Source organism: Notechis scutatus, chromosome 1, assembly GCF_049901735.1.
Source record: "Notechis scutatus isolate UNSWTSFEM ecotype Mainland chromosome 1, rNotScu1.2, whole genome shotgun sequence".
NCBI lineage: Eukaryota > Metazoa > Chordata > Lepidosauria > Squamata > Elapidae > Notechis > Notechis scutatus.
In genome coordinates this window covers 42,368,748-42,393,393 of record NC_142009.1, presented here as the reverse complement: position 1 = coordinate 42,393,393, position 24,646 = coordinate 42,368,748, and the positions used below count along the sequence as shown (strand labels likewise).

At 38.1% G+C, this 24,646-nt stretch overlaps 1 protein-coding gene across 3 annotated transcripts in view; it reads left to right on the top strand.

Annotated features, from left to right (window-relative positions):
• ANAPC1 (anaphase promoting complex subunit 1) overlaps positions 1-24,646 on the top strand; it is a 59,395-nt gene that overhangs the window by 11,088 nt on the left and 23,661 nt on the right. For all 3 annotated transcript variants that reach the window (XM_087962068.1, XM_087962066.1, XM_087962061.1), the window contains exons 14-33: positions 1,259-1,396; positions 3,215-3,355; positions 4,200-4,260; positions 4,669-4,856; positions 6,495-6,569; positions 9,363-9,628; positions 10,266-10,357; positions 11,243-11,391; positions 12,818-12,896; positions 13,022-13,058; positions 13,787-13,860; positions 14,322-14,500; positions 14,975-15,201; positions 16,984-17,102; positions 18,525-18,796; positions 19,834-20,068; positions 21,113-21,204; positions 21,379-21,513; positions 22,258-22,340; positions 23,306-23,384. In XM_087962068.1, the coding sequence (XP_087818194.1) occupies positions 1,259-1,396; positions 3,215-3,355; positions 4,200-4,260; positions 4,669-4,856; positions 6,495-6,569; positions 9,363-9,628; positions 10,266-10,357; positions 11,243-11,391; positions 12,818-12,896; positions 13,022-13,058; positions 13,787-13,860; positions 14,322-14,500; positions 14,975-15,201; positions 16,984-17,102; positions 18,525-18,796; positions 19,834-20,068; positions 21,113-21,204; positions 21,379-21,513; positions 22,258-22,340; positions 23,306-23,384 (2,721 nt within the window). The remainder of the gene's footprint in view (positions 1-1,258; positions 1,397-3,214; positions 3,356-4,199; positions 4,261-4,668; positions 4,857-6,494; positions 6,570-9,362; positions 9,629-10,265; positions 10,358-11,242; positions 11,392-12,817; positions 12,897-13,021; positions 13,059-13,786; positions 13,861-14,321; positions 14,501-14,974; positions 15,202-16,983; positions 17,103-18,524; positions 18,797-19,833; positions 20,069-21,112; positions 21,205-21,378; positions 21,514-22,257; positions 22,341-23,305; positions 23,385-24,646) is intronic.

Genomic DNA, 24,646 nt, shown 5'->3' with positions numbered 1-24,646 from the left:
TCCATCTTATGCAAGCCCTTTCTATTCTGTTTATGTGCCCTCTCTTTTCTGTAGTGTTTCCCCTATGTGTAATAGCATCTCTGTTCTTCTTTCCATATCCCTTTCATTGTATCGTTTGTGAAACTTGTTTTCTTCAGATGTGTGCTATTGTATTCAGTTGCCTCTATTTTAATGAGCAATAGGGTCAGACATGTGATAGTCATGTCTGTTTCTTCCTCTTTCCTACTCCCACTTGTTTTTGAAAACAAGAATATAACAAATGAAAGCTGCAATGAACAATAAAAAAGGGAGTGCCTTTTAATTTTTCCACTTTGGGAGAGCTTTTTTCCCCCTTTTATAGTAGAAATCATATCGCTCAGGGAAACAACACAAAAAGGGCAATTTCCAACAGACAATACTCCAGAAGAAAGAAAAAAAATTAAAATAGGGGAACAAGAAATTTAAAAGCTGCTCATTAAATCAACTGCTGATAAGGGAAAACAACATTTACTTGAAGGAACTAGATCCCCTGTTATACTGTAGAGAATATCTCTTTCTTTCAACTTAATAATGAAAGGAATAAACAAAAGTTTTGTAAGATTTTAAAACATACATTATAAACATATACTCTTGCATAGTCTTAGAAAGAAAGGAGACAGATTTGGGGCATTATTTATTTATTTTGGTACATCTTGGATGTGCAAACATTGCCAGTTCTTTGAGTAGACACTAATAGGTTAAGTAGTAGTTAAGGTAAAATCTAAGGTGGCTGCATATTGTCAGGATTCATTCAGACTTGAACTAGAAGATCTGCATCTAGAGATTCAAGAATGCAGCTTGATTAAATACTTTTATTGTAGATATTAGAAAACTCTTAATAACAACGTTCTTAAGATTTAAGCTCTATATACAGGTTATTTCTTTCACCCTTACCATGTAATGAATGATAATTGTTAATTTCTCATTGGGAGAAGTGATTGGCACCTGTATATGTTAAACCAGAAATCTTCAGATTTTGCTTGTTTTTGCTCTCGCACAGGAGACATTATTATCCAATTCTACGTTGGACATTTTTCAATGCTCAGTTTACCACAATAGTCATTAAGTATAGCTCTTGTTCCAGCATTCTAGATCAGTGTTCTTCAAATCTGACAACTTTAAGATGTTGGGCTGTTCAATTGTTCTAAAAAGAATTACTTAGGCTTAATGTCTTAAGAATATTTTACCTTTAAAAGCTACCTATATTGAAACAACTGTCTGCTTTGTTTCCTATTAAAAGGTAGGAAAAGTATTTATACCTGGTTTACCAGTGCCGTCAATGACAATGTCAAATCAAATGCCTCGCCCAAGCACTCCTCTGGATAGTATCAGCACTCCTTCCAAGCCTTTGAACAAACTCCTTGGTCCCTTAGATGAGGTAAGGAATAATGGTAATTCTTTAAATGGCAAGGCTTGCATTGCTTATTTTTCCACATTTCTCTATATTAATATTAAAGCAGCAGTTCAGAAATTTTGCCTTACTGAGTGGTCTTTTTTCCCCATAGGGTAGCTTTGTATCGGCAGTACTCAGACTTATTTGTACATACAGTAGATGCCAAATCACCTCTTCCAATTTGTCAGTACCCAAGATTGTAATTAATGTATACAAGTTACCGTATATGCCGGCGTATAAGACGACCCGGCGTATAAGACGACCCCCAACATTTCCACTCAAAATATAGCTTGTTATATACTCGCCCCTCTTCCGCACGCCTTCCACTTTTGCACTTTTTTTTTTTTTGAGGCACTTTTGTCTACCGTGGAAGCGAATCCCGTGAAGCTGAAAGGAGCAGCCAGCCTTCTCCCAGCTCCCAAGGAAGCAGGCTCGCACCGCCGGGCTCCGCTGAGGTATCCGGCTGGGGCTGTCAGGAGTTGTTGCGCATGGCGCGCTCCAGTCCCGCGTTGCCTCGGGAAGGAAAGGCAAAAGGAAGAGCCGCGGCTTTTGCCTTTCCTTCCCGAGGCAACGCAGGACTGGAGCGCGAGCCGCGCCAGCGGTAACAACTCCTGACAGCCCCAGCCGGATACCTCAGCGGAGCTCGGGCGGTGCGAGCCTCGTTTCCTTGGGAGCTGGGAGAAGGCTGGCTGCTCCTTTCGGCTTCACAGGATTCGCTTCCACGGTGCGCAAAAGTGCCTCAGCCGCGGGCAGCCGCAGTGCTTCCCAATTACTATTTGCCGGCGTATAAGACGACCCGGCATATAAGACGACCCCCAATTGGAGGCATCTTTTTCAGGGCAAAAAGTCGTCTTATACGCCGGCAAATACGGTATACATTATGTAATGTATAAGCAAGAAGTGTCATTTTATTACCTCCAACTTTGCCTCCAATGTCCCAGTTACCTTCGGCTGGAGAAAAAACTCTACCAAGAACAGTCTTTAAGTGGAAGGAATTCAGTCCGAAAACAAAATACATACAAACTGTAAATAAAAATCCACACAAACCATGCTGCAGTAATTAACTCAACAGGGCAGGAGAAGGAATTGCAGACTTGAAAGGCCAGCAAAACACACACAGTTGGGAAGATGCCAGGAATCCAGATAAGCCTCGATGATACCAGATAATTCACAATTTGCTCCCAACAACTTTGCTATGCGCAGCTTCCCTTTTTAAACACTGTATTCCCAGCTGCAGCTAATGAAGGGAATCAGGGCCCTTTCCTCCCTGAGTGCCTTAGGATGAAGAGGGGGTGGGCCTGGGTCTTCCTCCGAATTCCCTCTCCCTTTCTCTACCTCTCCCGTGCTGTGCCCAGCCGGCCTTTGCCCTTCCCCAGTTTCTTCCCCAGCCAACGGAGCCACACTTCTACTCCCTATCAGCTGCTCGGCCTCTCCCTTTGAATCAAATTCCGACAAGGACATGACACACTGGTTTATACTGAGGATTGTACATAATCTTTTATTACAAAGTCCAAAAATGGTAAATTTAGGCCTGATTACAGGTTAAGAAAACTACATGGAAGTCATCAGAAGCCAAACTCAACTAGGTCTTCAGGCAATGTGTTGGTGGACTGCTGTTCCCATTGCTACTCACCATTGAAGTTCAGAATGTTCACTGGAGCTATATGTTAACTCATGTTTGATTCAAATAGCAGTCAGAGTTGCTAATTTAAGAGAAGGCTGAACTACATCATCTCAGATTTTTTCCAACTATGATTTCCTGTAATGGTTTTTATAACTGCAAAACGTTTTCTCCTTTTATAGCAAGGTGTGCTGTCCCCTGTTCCAGAGTTGAGGGATTCCTCCAAACTTCAAGACTCCTCTTATATTGATGATTATACTTTTCAGCAACTTTCAACTTTTATTCATTCTGTAAGAGATCCTGTTCAGAACAGAGTGACTCTGGTAAAGCCTAAAATTGCTTTAATATACACATAACGTTATATACACATAGCATATATCTACTGTGATCAGGGGTGGGATTCTACCGGTTCTGTCCACTTCTGTAGAACCGGTTGCTCTGACGAGCAGCAAACAGAGAGCATACATAGAACCGGTTCTAGGTTTGCTGCTGTTTTGGCCCGCCCGCCCAGGCTCTTATCTGACCTTTATTTCCTGCTTTTTCAACCGCAGCTGCTTTGCGCGACACAAGGGCTTTTCCAACCGCTGTGCACTTGCACACAGCGCTGCTCAACTATCTGGGCAGCTCAGCAGGTCGTAAATGCATGCGTGCATAACGCAGAGCAACAGAACCGGTAGTTATGCCGGTCGGATCCCATCCCTGACTGTGATTATCTGAAACAGAAAGATCAGAACATTTGAAAGTATTGGTCCAAGGAAACCTGTCTGTTTCCTTGTCATGTTAGTATTTAGGTACTTAGGCAAGTTTCTTTTACTGTATTTAACTACATTTTACAACATGGTATAATGTAGTGAGTGATTTACTGCTATAGGATTGATTGATTTTTAATCCCACTAGTTATAAAAGTATCCTACAATTAATATCTGTATCATTACATTTTATAAAGAGATGGCTCTTTGTGCTTTAGTTAGTTTGCTTGACATATTAACTGTCTTGAACAATTAAAATGGAGGATGACAATCCTTTCAAACTAAAACCCCACACAATGTGGTGACAACAGCTTTCTTTTGGGATACCTTAAAGCTGCTGTAGCTTATATAATAATATATATTGCAGATGCTGAATGCATTCCTTGTGGGATGATGTAATCTATCTTTCTTCTTTTAGGAATTTAATAATGGCTCAATGGTTAGAATCACCATTCCTGAAATTGCAAGTTCAGAATTGGGTATGATGTTAATTCTATACTCTCCTTTTTTTTTTTATTAAAAACTGCTGTGGAATCGAGCAAATTAAAAGCAAGCCATCATTAGAACAGCTGTGGAATCTGAATCAGTTCATTTCTCTGTCTAACTAAGTTCAGAACAAAACAAAAACAGCTAATGTTAGATATGCTATTGTTAATCTCATCTCATTTCATTGGAAACCTGTCACATTCTTCCACATGCAATGTGAAACTTAATTATCTTGATTTTACTGAAATAAGCAAGCTGCTCTTTTGCTGAAATAATTGTATTGGCCTCAAATATGCCAAGTGAAGCGTAGAGCAAGTCTTTGGCTTACAAATAATAGGTTCTGGATTACTGACTTACTAACATTCTTTTTTTTTGTGTTCTTTCTGCCTTACCATAAATAGTCAGAACATGTTTACAAGGCATTAAGAGTATCTTGCCCAAAGAGATTGCTGTCCAAATACTTGTCAGATGGTATAATGCCTACAATGCACCTGGAGGGCCAAGCTACTATTCAGAATGGACCTTATTTGTGACCTGTTTGTTGAACATGATGGGTTATAACACAGAGAGAGTGGCATGGACACGCAATGTAAGTAAACTTGCAATCTTATAAATGATAGTAGCTGCCTTGAAAATGTGATCTTATCTTTACTATAGGTGTTTAAACAAAGACCGAATGACTATTTATCTATAATGCTTTAGTAGTGGATTCTTAGTAGCGGGCTGATCTCTAAGTTCCTTTCTAATCCTTCCATTCTGTGATTCTTGACTTTGAGTCACCTGCTAAGAAAAGTAATTCTCAATAAGTGCTTATTATTTTCAGATACCCTCAGTAAAATAGTACTTGCCTTGCTAATATTAATAAAAGAGATTATTGAAATAATGTTGCACTCTTCTTCTCGTTTCATCTTTTCCCCATGTTTTACTTTCAAGTCCTATATTTTACAGAAATATTCTAGTGCTTTTTATTTGACTGAATACACAGTATTATTTGGTATTACATGGATCTTATGTATTATTTGGTATTACATGGATCTTATGTATATTGGACACATATTAATTTTTATTACAGGAACATTTGCTCATAATGATTTTTTGTGCATGAATAGAAGTAATCGATAAATCTCTAGCGTTACTATTCATTATTTTGAATTTAATGTAAGTGTAACATTGAAATATGAATTCTTTATGTTTTACAATTTACAAATATTTTTCTTGTGAGTGAAACATAAGAAGATGTTTTTTATAAACAACACCAGCAACAGTCTACAACTTGATGTGAGCTTGCTGTTTTTGTCAGAGGTCAGATCTCATCTGCAATCTCCCAGTGGCTATTCCTTAAATACATTAGCATGTTAATCTTATTAGAAATTCTTCTCTTACTGTCCTAACCATTCACACTAAATTTGTGTTACAGTACCAAAAAATGATACATGAAAACAATTCATAAACTTCCTTTTTTTTACATGAATAATTGTGTGTCCATTTTTGCTGCATCCTTTGTGGTCAAGGACAATGTACCCTGTTTCTCCAACAATACGGCCTCCCCCAATAGGAAGTCCCAGCATGTTTTATAGGCATGAAATGAAATTAAGCCCCTCCCCCCAAATTAAGGCGTATATTAAAACATGCGAAATGGGGGGGAATGGTGGGGGGGCTTGCCATTAGGAAGTACTTTTGTTGCACACCTGGATATGGTGCTGCCTGCGTTGACCCCAATACGAAGTGCCCCACCAACGCCGAGGTCAACATCCAAGCCGTCGCCGCCCACCCACCCAAAGATGCAAGGGGGGGGAATTAAGTCACCCCCGAAAAGACGCCCTAGCCATTTTTTCAGGGCTCAAAAAAAAATAAGACCCGGCCTTATTATATGAGAAACACAGTAGTAAATTGTTATCTGGAGGCAATTCACCAACCAGTTAAGATGGTTACATCTGATTGCTTCTCCTTAGCTCATTGGGTCCAGCTTTTTTATTTCAAAGTTGGGGGTGTTTAGTTTTCAAACAGAGTTGCAATCATCAATTGATGTATTGAATCCTTGCATCCATAATTTGTGGACTAGGAAATACAGTAATATATTCATTCTTTGAAATTAGTTGTAGTAGAACACATGTAAAGGAATAATGGCAAATTGTATGTGGAACTTTTGAATTTCATCACAAATGGCTCCAAATATTCCTGTGATATCCTGAATTTCTGTGTGATTGTTTCTTTCTGTTCACTTTAGTTTGATTTTGAAGGATCTCTTTCGCCAGTCATTGCTCCCAAAAAAGCTCGGCCTTCAGAGACAGGATCAGATGAAGTAAGAGAAGAATTATTTAGTTAATCATTCCAGACAGGTTAAAAATGTCTGAATTCATATTATTCAGGAATTTGTTTAATGGATCATATATATGCACAGCAAAAAGAGACTTGTTTTTGTCTGAAGGCTAATATAATTTGTTGATTAATGATTTAATGAGTAACAACTTTATTTTTAATCTTCAGAGAGGTTCCATCTGTTACTGAAGGAAATTGACATCATTTACGAATAGAGATGTGCAAAACAATTATTTTGAGTTTGAAATAAGCTATGCTGACCTTGAGACCAGTTTGGTACAGTGGTTAAAGGTGCCATGTTAGAAACTGAGAGATAATGAGTTCTAGTCCTGCCTTTGGCATAAAGCCAGCTGGATGGCTAATCTAGTCACTCTGAGCACGAAGAACTGCATGGACTGCCAGGCAATTGCCAGGAATCAGGACTGACTTGAAGGCATACGTATGCATGTACAAACCCTCCCCCACACACCTTATAGGAAGTTTTCTAACACTTTTTCAATTAACACACAAATGTTCTCATGTTGTTCTGACCTTACTGAAAAATGGTACAAGCTTTAAATAAATAACTGTTTTGAACTACTGTAGGAATGCTTACAGTAAAATCAGATGAGTTATTCAAAACAGTAAATAGTATGCATATCTCTAATTATCAATGTATGTATGTACGTAACGTACCTAATCAGGCCATAGTCTACCTAGCCAAGCAGGTTTTACTCTGACTAAGTTCCCTTATAATGGGGAGCTCTATCAAATATTAGGGAGTCCTTGCAAAAATCTATTTGAAATCCAGGCATTTCAGGAGAAATGTTTTATTTTGATTCATTGATCAAATTTATACAGCCCCCCTCACATCATAAGTGTTTGAAGTTAAATGAATGACCATTACAGGGATATGGTTCCCCACCATCTTGCAGACACATAGGACCAGCTCCTCCATCTCCGCCATTTGAGTCAGTAAATGTAATGTTACATGAGAGTGACTTTGCGAGATGAGAGGAAGAGATGCTGCCTAGGAAATGATCAGACTCGAAAGGTGGGAACCCCCAGTGGCTTAAGGCTCAGAAGAAGAAAGTTAAGAAGGAGCCATCTTGATTGATCAGGCAGTTAAAAGTGGCAGTGGGAGTAATTGATTACTGCAATGCACTCTACATGAGCTGCCCTTGAAGACCATCTGAAAGTCTCAACTGGTCCAGAATGCGGCAGTGCAGGCAGTGATGGAAATGTCGGAGTCTGCCCAGGTAACACCTATGCTTTATGAACTGATGCCAGTTTGTTTTTGGGTGTGATTCAAGGTGCTGGTTGCTACCTATAAAGCCCTATATGGCATAAGGCCTAGTTACCTGAAGGATCACTTGTCTCCCATAGTGTGTGCCCAGCCGGTTTCATTTGGCAAGGTTGGTGTACTTTGGGTTCCATTGATTAAAGGATGCCACCTATCAGGACCGTGGAAAAGTATCTTCTCTGTAGTAATACCTGATGTTTAGAAGAGTTTTCTCCCAGAGATGTATATGGTCCCCACCTTATTGGTATTTTGAAGGCCCTGAATGTGTAGTTCTTTGCCCAGGCCTTTGACGAGGATAATTGACACGCCTTTTCTTCCTTTTCTGTGTTATTTATTTATTTATTATTCAACTTATATACTGTACCCCCATCTCACCTTATTAAAACCAATAAAAACATTGAAACAGTATATAATAACATTAAATTAATTTAAAAATAACAAGATGGGATGAAGGGAGTAAGATGCACATGAGGGCAGGTGGGATCTTAATTTAGTCCATTAACCACCTCCAGAACATTGCATCCCTATTGGGATCTCAGGCCAAGTTGGCAGAGCCAGGTCCTCAGGCCTTTTTGGAATGTCAAAAGGGTGGATGCAGATCTCACTTGGGGGGGGGGGGGCACAATGTTTCAAAAGGCAGAAGCCTTGGCAGAAAAGGCTCTTTTCCTGGACCCCACCAGCTGGAATTCCTTGACTTTACTGTGTCTACAGTATGGCCTTTCTGCAGGCATGAGTGGGATGGGCAAATTCCGTCATGGTGAGACAGTTCCTCAGTTAAGTTGGACTCATGCTGTGATAACCAACACCTTGAATTGGACCTAGAAATAAACCGGCAATCAGAGTAGTTTGTGGAACAGCAATGTAACATAGGCTGCCTTAGGAATCCCAAGAACTGGCCTTGTGGCTGCATTCTGTGGCAGCTGTAGCTTCCAGATATTCTTCAAAGGTAGCCCCACGTGTAGAGTGCATTGCACTAGTCCAAGCAGGAGATGCCAGTGTTCCCTTCTGAATTTATTTTCTCTGCCATCTGTTCTTTCCTGTTGTTCTTATGTTTTTGTATTTGTTTTTGTTCCTCCTTTTAAATGTTTTTAATAATTTATTAACCACCCAATATTGCTGGAGGTCAGACAGCATATAAATTAAAAAAAATTATTGTAATTATTATTCCCAATGAAGTACCATGCTGCAGGATACTAATTATATTTATTTATCTATTAAATTTATATGCTGCCCATGTCACTTATAAGTTATTCTAGGCAGCTTACAACCAAATAAAAGCAATAAGATCAAACGTTAAAATATCCATATAATAAATATTAGCTAAATATATTTAAGATGCCTCAACTTTTTAGGATTCCAGCATTTGATACTAATATGTACATTTTAAACATTACCTTTGCTATTTCTGACTTCAGTTGTTATTGTGTCAAAATGCTAACAAACATAACAATCCAGTATGAAGTACTCTATTACTTGTTATTTTTGTTTTACCAGGACTGGGAATATTTACTAAACTCAGACTACCATAAAAATATTGAGTCTCACCCTTTGGCTAAAGCTCTGCGACTGGATCCATTGGAAGCCAAATTCCCTAAGGATAATCCTTCACACAACCACTGCTTGGATTCCACCACTATTCTCTTCCCCCACATCCCTGTAATCTTCTGTGTGCTGCATTTAATCTATGAGGAACTCAAGCTGAACTGCTTGATGAGTGAAGGAATTCGTTCTCTTGTTGTCCTTCTGGTACAACTAGCAAGGTGCGATCTCCTTGAAAAAAATTTGGGCTAGTTGTATTCTTTGGCAACAATTAAGTCAGCTTGGAAATAAACATGTAAACAGGTATAACTTACCCAGAGTTTTACCTGCTACATTTCAATCAGCAGAGTAAATATAAGAGCTTCAGAGAGAAAGGAGATAAGTCTTCTTTTGCTGGGTTCATTTTTGTTTGCCTCTTCATTGTTGAGAACTTCAACAAACATTTTTTTCCAAATGCTTCCTCCAGTGAAACAATTTCCCTCTACAAAAGAAAAAGCTATGTCAGCAATGTCCTAGAGAACCTCATCTGATGCGTTCATTATGGTCTGTCTGGCACCAAAAATATTTTTTGTTTACCCCCAAATTTAAAAAAAACAACAGTTTAGAATAATTGTTTTGTTCCAGTTTTACTGTATTTTTTGCTGCTGTGTATTGTTTTATTACTGTTGTAATCACTACTTTTGTTTTGATCTATATAATGCTGGCATTTTTATTGTAAACCACAGTTTATATGTTGCATGTTTTTAACAAATAGGTACCCTAACAAGGGAAGTATCAGATAAATTAGAAATATAATAAATAAGTAAATACATGTCTTATATTTTTTGTATTCATCATTCAATTTTTATATTCTTTTAGGGATTTAAAACTGGAAGCATATCTTGATTATTATTACAGAGATTATCCCATGCTTGTCAAGGATTCTAAGCAAACTTGCATAATTGATCCCAGTAAGTATCCAGAAAATAATTAGAATTCTTGACAGAAGATAGTGTGCATTATTAATAATTTTAATAAAAATATTTGATTTCCCCCCCATGTTTATCATAGAGGTATTAAAGTAATCAAATCTCAGCTGATGTGAGCTTTCTTCCTGACTTTTGTGGGAAATCTAGTAACATTGTTTTAGTTTAGTGTGAAGTTGAACAAGAAATATATAATGTTTTATGGTTATTATAACCCATCATAAACAATTATTATATTTCTTCTAAACATATACACACACATAACAGGTTTTTTCTTCTGCTTAAAAATAGCTGCTGCTCTCAATGTTTATTTCATAAACCTGAATTTTTGGAAATGAAGAGAATCCTGAGGAGTTTTTTGGGGGGCGATACTGTTTTGCCTTCTGAGTAAATGGGAGAAAGTTCAGTCTTTTTAACCTCTGTCAGTAAAATAACCCATCTTACCACAGATGATATAAGTTTTATTATAATTTAAGAATGTGCCCATGCTGTGTATGATAGGTGTCGCCCAAGAAAAAGAAACAGAATGTCATTATTATGTTCAGAAACAATTGACTTTTTTTCATTCAAGAAAGACTTGGGTATCACCAATGTCAATTGATATCAGTGCTTTTCAAAGTTGGCATCTTTGTGTGAACTTCAACTCCCAGAATAGAGTCGGTACATTTTAACTCCCATGATGGCTGGGGAATTCTGGGAGTTGAAGTTCAGACATCTTAAAGTTGCCTCCTTTGATAAATGCTGGGTTTATATATAGAAAGTCTAATGCCCAGAAAAAGTAGCTTCATTCTCTATTTTTACAGGCAGTAAGGCAGCTTTGATATAATCTTTAAAATGGTACATGAATGACTCCTGTTCTGTATGTTTAAGCCCAAACAGGCTTTATGCAACATCCTTCCTTTTTTTCGGCTGAGCCACCAAGTATCTTTCAATGGCTGTGCTCTTGCTTAAAGGGAGAAAGTGTGCCACCCTATCCTTATTTGCCTGGAATTTGTGAAAGGAGCAAGCTGGTAGTGTTGGTATGTATTAAACTAACAATCTAGAGAAGTGTTATGATACATTGAGTATGAATTCAAATGATTAAGAAATGAAAAAAAGTTTTCAGCTGCAGGCCACCTAGAATTTTCTGGATACGAGAAAAAAAAACAGATTGAAGGAAGGAAGGAAGACTGGCTGAATTCACAGAGAATTGATTTGTTAGGAACTAATTACTCAACAATCAATTGCTGTTAGGCTGTAATTCTGCTTCAAATAATGGAGTAAATATATTTGTTTGTATAAACTACTCAGATATGTTTGACTAAAGACAGCTACTCAGCATGTGCTTTCAGATTATATGTTTATGCACAAAATTATTGTGATATCAGTGAACTGTTGGAGGCTTTTTTTAAAGAAAAATCTAGGCAGGTGCCACTTATATTAGTTTGTTTCTGCCAGAAAATACCTTGGGTATTACTTAATATAGAAAAGGACATATTCTTCCTCCCTATTTAACTCTGGATTCTTTCTACACAAAGATTTATTACAATTGAACAGATTCAGAATAGAATAGAATAGAATAGAATAGAATAGAATAGAATAGAATTCTTTATTGGCTAAGTGTGATTGGACACACAAGGAATTTGTCTTGGTGCATATGCTCTCAGTGTACATAAAAGAAAATATACATCCATCAAGAGTCAAGAATCATAAGGTACAACACTTAATAGTAGTCATAGGGTACATTAAGCAATCAAATCATACTAGGAAACAGTATAATGTACCTTTAAATAGTTTTTTTTTATATTCTTTGAGAGAGAATAACATATTGGAATTTGGAATTTCAATATGTATTTTATTTATTAAATTTTGATGCCTAATATAGAAATGCACCTGTTTTCCTTAACAAAACAAACAAAAAAGTTGTACGTATATTTGTTTGAAGTAGGATTTTGAGTAGTAACATTACATCAGTTGTGCTGAAGCCAAAATTCTGGAAGCATAATTTAGGTATTAGCATGGATACCCTTCCTAAATTATAGCACTATTATGTGAGCTGTGAAGTTGATGCCATGGCAACAGGATGCGACTCCCCAACAGTGTGTCTCCTGCCTTTGGCAACATTTGTTTTACGTACAGATTTCATATAATACTCTTGGCACTACCAGCTGAAATGATCTGAAGATGCAGAATTAGAAAGACTCTAAGGTCCTGAATGGTTACTGCTTATAAATAATATTGATTTTAATAGATTAATAGTCTGAATCTAAATAATGCTGCTTCATATCTTCGTGTAAATTTGCCACTGAGTCTGGCTAATTTGGCCTTGAATATAGAAGTGCATCCTCATGTATATTTAGTAAAGATGTCCAGATTCTTTTAAGCTCAACTATTGGCTCATCTCTTTTCCTGCTAAGATGAATTTGCTGACTCTTATGTAATGCAGCATTACTTTCTCCCGAGCAGAGCGTTGTATTGTATATACTTGGTGATGAAAGTGCTGTTTCAAATGAAGCCTCCAACTATTTGTCCAGGATAACTTCAGGTAATACAATTTCAGAGCTACACAGTTTCTGAAATGGATGTTTTTGCTTATTACGGTTGCAACACCCCTTGCTATAAAAAGACAGGAGTGCTTGCGTTTCCATGGCTTCTCCTTTTCTCTTTTAGCACAGCGAAAGCAGCAGACTGAACAGGAAGAATCTAGGTATGTTATTTGGTGGAGGAAAGAGTGTTGCCATTTGTTAGCTCTCATGAATAACATAAGAATGTAGCTCTAAGGATATTTAAGGGGCTCCCTTGTATTTTTGCACCCTTTCCTTCACTATTTTTGTATGCTGTACTTCTTTTCCCTGCAAGGCTGCAAAATGAAGGAGTTAGGGTGAACAGAAAGACTGAGACTCACGTATACTGCTAAGAAGAGGGATCTTGCCCTTATTTTTCTAGATTGGCTTGCAGGACTCCATCCCTGTGGAAGTTCCCCCTCCCCTTTCAGGCAATTTTAAATAAAAGTGTTGGGACTCAAGGTTTCTTGAAATCGTGTATTCTGACATGTAGTTACAGCCCTTCTTATCAGCTATCTATTATATAACAGTAGCAAAGCTAGAAGAAATCTGCCTTCTGCTCTCTTCAGCAGCACAGATTTCATAGTTATCAATGTCTGGAGATTCATAGAGTAGTTGTAAGTGCTTGGAAATTTTTGTAAACATTTTCTCTTCAAGCATCCTGACTTGCCTTTCCCTTATTTCTCATTTGTAAATTTCTGGGAACTTTATTTATTCCAGACATGTTGTTTTATGACTTCAGTAATACCTGGCAAGAATACAGTAGAAGTAGGGAATTGAGGTCCTTTTGAAGGCGCAACATGTTGGGAGAGGGTGCAGCAGATATATCTTTGGGTGTCAAAAGAATCAGTTATATTTATTTCCTTGTTAGCACATGCAGTATGAAGAACAGTCCATCTGCTTCTAGTCTTGCAGAAAAACTAGTTGTCTGGATGGCAAATGCAGGTAAGGAGATCTTCTATTTTTCTGTTTTGTTTTGTTTTGTAAGAGAGTAAGGAGTTTGTACATCAAACCAAAGACATTTGAATAGGTTTGACATGCAATGTTAGACTTCCTAAATATATTTGGAGACTGGAAACTTCATTTTTAAATGGCTAATATATAAAGCTAGAAACAGGCAGTAGCTTTAGTGAACCAGTGGCAGTTTGAATGGTAGACTGCTGCTTGTAAAATAGCCTATTGTTGTCATAGACCAAAATAGAGTTTATAGTTTAGTTATTCCAATTTGGTACGGGACAATAATGGGATACAAGAAATATGCATGTCCAGCTTAAGAATAGCCTTTGCAGATCTGTTCTGTGGGAAATTTTCTCTCTTTGTTCCTGGGGCTTTAAATGGACTTATAGAATATTCTGTAAATATGAATTTACAGAATGTGAAATGATTCCCATTCTCTCTCTAAAAAGGATTCACTTTAAGAGACCTGGAGTCTTTGCCTTTTGGAGTTGCTCTTCCTATCAGAGACGCAATCTATCACTGTCGACAACAGCCTGCCTCTGATTGGCCGGAAGCAGTCTGCCTTCTGATTGGTCGTCAAGATCTTTCCAAACAGGCTCGTGAGGGAAACCTTCCAAAATGTAAAGCAGTAAGTACTTGAATTTCAAAAAAGCAAAACCAAGAAAATCATTTTCAAGTACCGCGTTCTATAATTTGATGATGTTGTTTAGAGGTTTTTTTGTCATTTAAATAAATCTTAAATTTTCCCGGAAAGAAGATCACACAAATATTTGACTGTGCATCCTTGTAGTCAAAGATAGAGTCAAAGTGCATATCTCTAGAAAATAAGATGACCTTGATGGAGTAATGCAGGAGCTATTGCCTAGGCAAAAAGGGCTGTAGCTATTTTTAAGTTCAGAACAACCAGATAATATTGGGAAGCAACTGACAGATGTCTCCCTAATTCACTGAACAATAAGAATGAGGAGGTACATCGTGATCAAATTTGCAAGTTTCTGTTGTAATAGCTCATCTCAGTAAAAGTAGATGTAAGCTTTTTTGTGGAATTGATTCCTTGGTCATGTCCATCTAGTGGGAATGACACAATCTTTCTTTTCCACAGTCTGACCCGCAAATGTTGTCATCTGATATGCCTGCCACCGTGGAGTCAGAGGAGGAAGATGATGGGATGAATGATATGAACCAGGAAGTGATGTCACTGATATGGAGCGAAGACCTGAGAGTGCAAGAGGTGCGCAGGCTTCTACAAAGTGCCCATCCAGTTCGTGTGAATGTAGTTCAGATGCCAGAAGTCAGTGACCATGAATATATTGAAGAAAAAGAAAACCGGTAAAAAAAAATTTGCCCCTTAAATTTTCTATACTTTATACAAAGTACAAAGATCTGTATTTTGTTGCATTACAGAACATTATACTGGGAAGTACTGGTTCTCATACTTTTGCCAGAGTAAATCATCATCCTATCTAAGATACTGCATAAATGCCTCCACTATGGCAATTACAGCCCTTGCAGTGTTAGGTAGTTCTTCCCACTTTTTCCCTTGGCTGCTTAAGACAACAGAGTCCACTAATTGGCAAAAAAATAGACCTCTGTTTTTGTTGCCATTAATGGAAGGAAACTATGCAATCTTATCTTCTCAAATTGCCATCACTGACTGGCAATCTACATTTCCTCCCTGTTGCCAAAACAGAAACAGTGACATGCAATGAGAGCAGAATAATGGGGATACCCTAGGAAGCTCAGGCTCTCTGGGGTTTTTTTTTATGGCTTATATCCTTGCAGGGATATAAGAAAATGTGAAGAAAGAGATGGATGGTGGCTGAACCACTTCCACTACTACTCATGATAGCTTTTACATGGGGGGGGGGGGCATCTTGAGGGACAGAAAGCAGAGGGAGAAGGAACAGATAGCTTCCCAATCAGACTTGGGAGGACTGATCATAGGTGTTCCTTCCCTTGTTAATGTGTTGCCTATGCATGGGGTAAATTGTTATCCCAGGGAGATTTGGTTGTCTACATGATTTTGGCCACTGCCAAAGTTTGTCTGAGGAAGGAAATGGGTGAACTTGAGGTCACAGCATCTTTTAATGTACGAAGATAAAAAATACACTGAAGTGACACCAGTAGTGTTCACACAGCACAATGAATCCCAAATTAACCTGTTTTAGCCTAGCATGTTGTGGGATAATGTAACAGAGCATAATATAAACATGCTAAATGCAGTAGATTAAAACTCCACTAACTTTGTTGTCATTTGATGTTTTTAAGATATTTGACAAACTAAAAAAAATTACTCTTAAAATTTGGTCTTGAAAATGGGATTTTGAAATAAGCATCTTTCCATAATGTATCAGTGGTAGTCACTATTGAAAGCAGCAGTTGGTATCAATGAATAGAATTTGGAATATTTTCAGATATATAGAGGTAACCAATGAAGATGCTACTGAGCTTTTAGCAAATATTTGGAGAGTTATTCAAGGCCTTAATGTAAAAATGAAACATGAAACAGTTTCATAAAAATATAAACATATAGTCATGAAATTAGTATTTCCTGACTATATATATTTTTATGAAGCTTAGTACTGGATGCACCTCAGTTATAATTTGAATTAAGCCAATAACTTCTTTTACAGTTGTACTATATTCTCTTGTTATTCATTCATATTTGTTGAATTTTTAAAGAAATATATATGCTGCTTTTCCCATTTATAAAACAACTTTCCCAAAGCAGCTCACAAAATAGGCATTTTTAAATGGAAGAACTTTGGTTCCTATATACGTTGTGAAACATATTTATTGAGAGCCAGTTTGGTGTAGTGATTAAAGTATCAGGATGGAAACTGTGAGACTAATCCTGCCTTAGGCATGAAGCCCCCTGAGTGACTTTGGGCCAGTTACTCTCACATCCCAGGAAGCAGGTGATGACTAACCACTTCTGAAATTGTTTTGCCAAGAAAACTGCAGGGACTCATCAGAGAAGTTGCTAGGAGTCAACACTAACTTAAGAGCACAACCTCCCTCCCCCAGCCCTGCACCATAGTTATTAATTGGTCCTTAAAATATTTCCATTTGTTTTAAATATTGTTGCTTACACCCTCTTTTCTGTTACAGGCTTCTACAATTATGTCAAAGAACTATGGCTCTCCCTTTGGGAAGGGGGATGTTTACTTTGTTTTCTTACCACCCAGTTCCAACGGAGCCGTTGCCTATTCCCAAATTGAACCTGACAGGTATATTCAGCAGTGTGATGCATAGGTTTGATGCATGCTTGGGTTAAGACATGAAATTACTTATGCTGAAATTGTGTTTTATCAACAGTATTTTACCATGCTAGTTAGGGAATGATAATTGTAGCGTGATGCCTAAAATAGGCATTTTCCTATTAAAGGACACCCCAAATTCCAGCTTTGTTTACTTTGTAGTGCTAGCCTCCCTCCGCCTCCAGCCCCATGTTAAGTGCAGCCACTAGCTATCACACATTTGTCCATCCTAAGCCTTCAGTACATTTGGGGAAAGGGGTATTTATGAACCAGGATCTTTAGATGTTAAACTGATGAATGCATTGTGAGGGAGAGTGCCAGCCAAGACAGGTACAGCAACCACCACATCAATTGCTAAAACTATTTTGTTTACGTATGGTTTACTTGCTTTTGGGACCTGAGAGGTGTTTCATATCCTATAGCCGTGATGGCGAACCTATGACATGCGTGCCACAGGTGGCACGTAGAGCCATTTGTGCCGGCATGCGAGCTGCAGGCAAACTTACCTCACTGCGCATGTGCGCGACTCACAGCTGATTTTCGGCTGGTTTGAGGCCTTTTTCGGCCTCCCAAAGGCTTGAGGAAAGTTTCTGCAGGCTTTTTCAAGCTTTGTAGGCTGAAAACTAACCCCGTTTCATCATTTCCAATATTTTCGGAAAATCAGGAAGTGACAAAACGGGGCTAGTTTTCTGCCTACAAAGCTTGCAGAAGCCTGCAGAAGCCTTCCTCAAGCCTTTGGGAGGCCAAAAAAGGCCTCAAACCGGCTGAAAATCAACTGTGAGGCACAGTGCAGGTAAAGGGGCAGTGGAGGGTAGGTGGGTGGGATTGCGCGCGCGCGTAGGGGGTGTGTGTGGGGGGGCGCATTGTCTTCTGGGTGCCGGCACGTGAGTGCAAGCATGCAAGCGCACGCACAATTTTTGGCACAGGAGCCCAAAAAGGTTAGCCACCGCTGTCCTATAGAATTGGGAGGTTCTCCCTTGTATATCCACACTGTATCTTGTGATGCATGGAGGATGTACTTCTTATGCTGCCTCTTCCTGAACTATGCATGTGTAGGATGGGGAAAAAAACCTGTATCCAAACCTGTTTTGTTATTCAAAGTTAATCTAACATTCCTTCATTCTCCTATCTTGCATTTGTAATTGTGATTTTCCTTTTTATTTCCCCTTTGTATTAAATAATCTTTGGATTATTTTCTTTGTTTTGGAGTGCATTTTTTGAAGCACTGAAGCTCCTCGTGTTCAACAGAATTTCTCAAAGTAATTTGTAAAGGGCTGCTATCAGCGTTTTGGAAGCCCTATTGTACTAAAAAAAACAACAGAATTATAAAACTTGTTTTGTTGTTTTACACTTGTTTAAAAAATAATAATTGTTTTTAATCCTCCTATGTAGGCCGGGCTCCCCCTAGGAATACCACAGTGGATCTCAACAGTGGGAACATTGATGTGCCTCCTAATATGGCTTGCTGGGCAAACTTTCACAATGGTGTGGCTGCTGGGTTGAAGATCGCTCCAGCTTCCCAAATAGACTCTGCATGGATTGTCTATAACAAACCCAAAAATGCTGAACTTGCCAATGAATACGCAGGCTTTCTCATGGCTCTGGGTTTGAATGGCCATCTCACAAAACTTGCAACTCTCAATATCCATGACTACTTAACAAAGGTGAGGCCATAATTCAAAAGTAAGAGGTAGACAATGTTTTCTTTGGGTCAATATATATGTTATCATCTTTATATTGAGATAGATAGGATTATCACACTAAAAGCCACTTCACAACTGAACAGGGCCACTGATTAACAGAATAGTTGATTTCCTAATGATTTAATTCACTGTAGTGATTGGTATGGACATTGCATTAGTCATACAGTTTTAATTATATTATTAGTTATAATGCCAAATCTGTACTGTGGGTAGTTTTCTTGTATTGATGGTAACATGATGGTTCCTAATGCAAGCTTCACAAATATATTACACTGAATATTAATGCTTTTATGAATTTTTACAGAATTATCTATGCTGCAATTTTGACAGCAGTTTTTATATTTGTAGCAGATGTTGTAGTAAGCTACTATTAATATATCATTAATGTTAATATAAATTGCAGTGCAGTTTAAGAACCATGTCACTAACCCATAAAATAAGCTCTTAGGTTGTTTCCAGTTGTAGCTTGTAATAGTAAAAGTACATCTCTTCAATATCTGATTTTTGTGGATCTCCTCCTTTCCATTGTGGCCTTTCCCCATCAGAAATCTCTCCAGCCAAAAGAACTACAGTTCTTTGGTGGAGATTATTTCACCATACATGAGCATGTTTCCCATGAACCAAAGAATCCCCATTGCTCCCAAGGATATATAAATGTTCAAAAGCTTAGAACATTTTGCAGTTAGTTTTAATTTTGAGTATATGATGCACAGTATGTGTGCTTTTGTGTACAGATAGACCTCATTTAGCAACCACAATTGGGACTGGGAAGTTAGTTGTTAAGCAAAGCAGTCACTGAGTAAAATCATGACTATGCTTAGGATCTTATATCAGCTTTGCTTTACTGCAAATGTTATAAATGCAATAATTGGTTGTAAAGTTTACCGATGTAACTGTGAACGAGCAATAAACGAGGCAGATGTTAAACGAAGACTGCCTGCATTGCTTTGAATTCATTCATGCTTCTGATCAAGATGTTTTTTCCCCCCTAATGGCAGGGTCATGAAATGATGAGCATTGGGCTGTTGCTAGGCGTTTCTGCTGCCAAGTTGGGCACAATGGATATGTCTATCACCCGGCTGCTCAGTATCCACATACCGGCTCTTTTGCCTCCGACTTCCACCGAGCTGGATGTTCCACATAATGTCCAAGTGGCGGCTGTGATAGGAATAGGCTTGGTGTACCAAGGGACAGCTCATAGGCATACTGCTGAAGTTCTCTTGTCAGAAATAGGTAAGGAGGAAGCCAGTTGGGATTAGATCTGTATTCTACACAAGGCAACCATGGTCTGAATGATTTACGTGCTGCTATCTTACTAAAGGTGACAACTTAAGCTAAGACAAGGGAAACTCTTAAAAAGTGGCTGAGGTGAATGCTTAACTAAATTATCAATCAATCAAATATATGTAGCTGCTTATCTCATGAGAAGTGACTCTGAATGTGTGCAACGATCTAATAAAAAACATTCATAAAGGCAAGCATTAAAAGTAAGGGCGGCCACAAAAGGTGGGCCGCATCAAAACAGAAGTTAACCCCCCCCCCCCCCCACCCCCAACCCCCCTGGCGGCCCCTTTTTTTCAGGCAATATCATGCCTGGATCTAATAAAACCAGGCATAAAGCAGCTTAAATGTATAAAAAGTCAACATTAAAAATAGAAGTTAATAAAAGTGCACAAATCCCAGGCGGTGAAAGAATGAGTGTATTATCCACCTCCATAGTGAAGCCAAACATATCTCAGGTTCCCTGGGACCCCCAAGCCTGCTGAGGGGCTCTTGAGGAGCTTCTGGAATATCAAGAGGAATGAAGCTAACCCAATCTTGGTGTGTGTGTGTGTGGGGGGGGGGGGAGATATTCCATCAGGTGGGTGCCACGGCAGCAAAAGCACACCTCCTGGGACTTACCAAATATAAATCCCTTGCTCCATCCTAGCTGCTTTTTCCATTTCCACTATTTTTCTTCCCTCATCGTTAGTTCTTGGTAGTTTTCCTTGCTTGTTCTTAATTTATTTGTAATCATTGTTTCTTGTTCTTAATATGGGGCAAAGTACTTTGCATAAAACACTCAAGATTCCCCATTTTACCAGGATTTTGAAAGAGATGTTGGCTAGTTCCAGTTATCTTACAAAATGAGTTGAAATGTAAAAAATGGTCTCAACATCTGAGGACCATTAGTTGTGTCTAAGCTTTTTAGTTCAGATATATTGAATAAAAATGGAATGTTAGTTTACTCATTTTAAAAGTTGATTAATAGTTGGATTTATGTATATATTTATTCAGGGCGTCCTCCAGGTCCTGAAATGGAATATTGCACTGACAGAGAGTCCTATTCACTGGCTGCTGGTTTAGCTTTGGGCATGGTTTGTCTTGGGGTAAGTGTGCTTTTTTATGTCATGTCAAATTGTTTGCTGTATTTTCCTTCAGAAACTGCAAATGCCAATTTGCTGACCAAGTTGCATATTTCAGTTTCCCTGCAAATACGTGAGTTGAATTGGATCACATTTTTTCCGAGTACAGAAAGTAAATAACACAAGTTTCTTCCTCAGCATGGCAGCAATTTGATAGGCATGTCTGATCTGAATGTGCCGGAGCAGCTTTATCAATATATGGTTGGTGGCCACCGGCGTTTTCAGGCTGGTGTGCACCGTGAAAAACACAAATCTCCAAGCTATCAAATTAAGGTACTGTTTTTATTTTTCCAACATTGTATCTTACAGAGAATCAAATCTATTTACCTAAGTAATATCTACATCACCTGACATTAACACTACAGAGAATATGCAGTATGGGCAACATAAATTTTTTGTCCATTTCTGCTTTTTGTTAGTTAGAGCCTTTATTTATTTGCACATGTCACAAAACAGTTTCATTGGATCATCCACATTACTACTTATAAAGCTCAGTTCCATATTTAATACGGAACTTTCTCAAGTATCTTCCTTGCTTTTTAAGCTTTGGTAGATTCTTCCTGTAATTGACACTGAGAATAATCTCGAAGAATAGGAGAAAGAGTTGCAACAACAGCAACCTCCAGATAAGAGAAACCTGAGTCCAAAGCAAGAATAAAGCTTGAAAAAGTGACTCTTCTTCCCTAGTTCTCTTTAGGATAAAAGCAGAGAGTGGGAAGGCACATGTAAAATTGCAAGATTCTGTTCCTGTAATCCTATAAACATGTTGCACATTTAATTTTCAATGCAGTATTACATCACACACATTTTTTGCAAACACCTAATTACAGTATGCAGTTTTGACTTGAGAACTGCTTCATAGACTTCATGGAAAAGTAAAGAATATGGTTCTCATATTGAATTAGGAAATGTAAATTTGTTCATAGCACACTAAATGAAAGTATCCCTCATCCATAGATATTTGCAGTATCCATCCATCAGTATAGGATTTAAACTGAATGTATGTTTTATTAACAGGAAGGAGATACTATAAACGTGGATGTAACTTGCCCAGGTGCAACTTTGGCATTAGCTATGATCTATCTCAAGACCAACAACAGGTATGAGGCTAGGAGATATGGTTAAATACAATGTATGGCACACTTAGGATCAGAGGGTAGTCTTGTGTTTAGATTATAGCAAACTACAATAGTACAAACTTTTAGGTCTTAGGAAAAAATAGTCATGTTACTCTTCCCAAGTCTATTTGTTCCTATCCTAGTTACCTTTAAGCATGAATGGTTAACTGCATTGGTTAGATTCAATTTCACAGCTCTGCTTCAGAGCATGCTATTGCTCAAGCAACTTTTTAAAGTAGCAATCTTTTTTTCCCTGGGATTGTGTGAAAGCTGTAGATGGTGAAAGAGTGCAGTACAGGATTTGCCTAAAGCGTTCCTTTATACAGCATTTCCATTGTTTACTGTATACTAGTATCAAATTAGCATTTTGAAGCACTTACATTTTCGTTAAAATGGTAATTTAAAGTATGAATGCTTAATGCTTAAGGGTAGTTCCCCCTTCAGAGAGTTCTCTCTGGGATATGTTAGAGGTCCCAACCCCGCCGGCCAGACTGAACAACCTTAGGCCGCTGGTTGCTGGCGCCCCCTTTCTAAAACAATTTTCAAAAGAGGCGGCCTTGGCTTCGGGTGAAAGCCACTGCCAAAGCTCAGCGCTAGCGCCCTGAACCGGATGTGGGTTTTAAAGATGCGGCCCACTACCGGAACGCGGCCCAGCTGCCCGGCCGGGCGCGTGGGCCCTTGAGGCTTTAGCATTTAGTAAATATAAGAAAAATTTGCAATTCAGGCTGAGCAAGAAGCATTGACCCCATTGTATCTTTCTTAATGTGCAAGGACTGTAGTAGCTGGGTAGTGGATCTGGGAGATAAAGGAAAAATATATACCATATAGCCATAGCAAACTCAGCCACTTAAGATGCTTCCACTTAAGATGCATTGAAGCATTTTCCCATGCTTCATTAGGCAAGCTACTTTAATTTACAATTCTGCTTTTATCTTATATTTTGTTAGGTCGATTGCTGATTGGCTTTGTGCTCCAGACACAATGTATTTGTTGGACTTTGTAAAACCAGAATTCCTTTTACTGAGGGTATGTTTATAGTTTGCCTTTATTCTATTAGGAAAGGAAGCAGCTCAAAACAAAGTTAGTGTGCACTGTTATATCAAATCTGTTTAAATGTGCTATAGATTATCTTGCCAGGTAGTTCAATCACTCATTCCAGTGTTCCTCTGTAGGCTTTTTACTGATGATGTAATTAAAAGCACAGAGTTCCATCCTGCCACAGTTCAGCTCATTTTGTGTTTTACATGCAAGACTTGCTATGGCTAACAGAGGTAATAGGCAGCAAAGTACCACAAGTCTGCAATATTTTATATTCATAGTCCATGTGACTCAGTACAGTTCATACCATTTATGAAATCATCCCTTTAAGTTTTTCAGCAACATAAATTTAAATCTGATAGAATCGCACGGCTTAGTTGAATCTAAGAAAGCTGTTGCCTGAAAAATAAAGCATCGTGTATATTGTACTCCAAAATGCAAAACGTATTTCTATGACCTAATCTGCTTGGCAAAATTACGATGGATCCATCTGTGTCACTACAAACACCATTAGGCTGTGATTGGCATCCCCCACTGTTCTTTCTGTGAGGTTTATGCTCAAATTTGAGATATACTTAAATTAAACTTAAGAAGGGCTCATTGCTGGTTTTAAATTTTTATGCTGGCAATGACAGAAGTGTGTCTAAAAATTTTTTAACCATAAACATTTAAAAAAAGCCTCCCCACAAAGATGTTGGCAATTTTATCTTAATTATTTTCTTCCAAATATTGCTAGATAATTCCTGACAGTTTGATATTTCCCCACAGTGAGAAAAGAAGCACAGAAATCAATTTATTCTAATAAAGGATTAAATTTAGCCAGACGTATCTTGTATCATTTTTGACTAAAAAACCTGATTATGATTTGGTAGAAATAGAATAACAACTCACATTTGCTAATTAAAAATGATCAATCCATAAAATTCAGAAATGTGGTAACATAGTTTTAAACTAACTTATTAAATGTCATAAACTTTTGGGATCCAAGGTATATTTCACAAAAATGTATGCCTTTTAATTAAGTGTGTGAGCCTAGAAAGATGTTATCAGATGACTCCTGATTTGGGACTACCGTAGATTAACATGACTCTCTGTAATTTACAAAATGAAACACTAAAATAGCATATGTTCAAAGAGGCATTTTTCATTTATAAATATAAAATGAGTATTCTCTCACTTTTCAACGAGTTGATTACATGTTGATTTCTTCAGTTACATTGACCACCAGGAGACAGATATCATGTTACTGG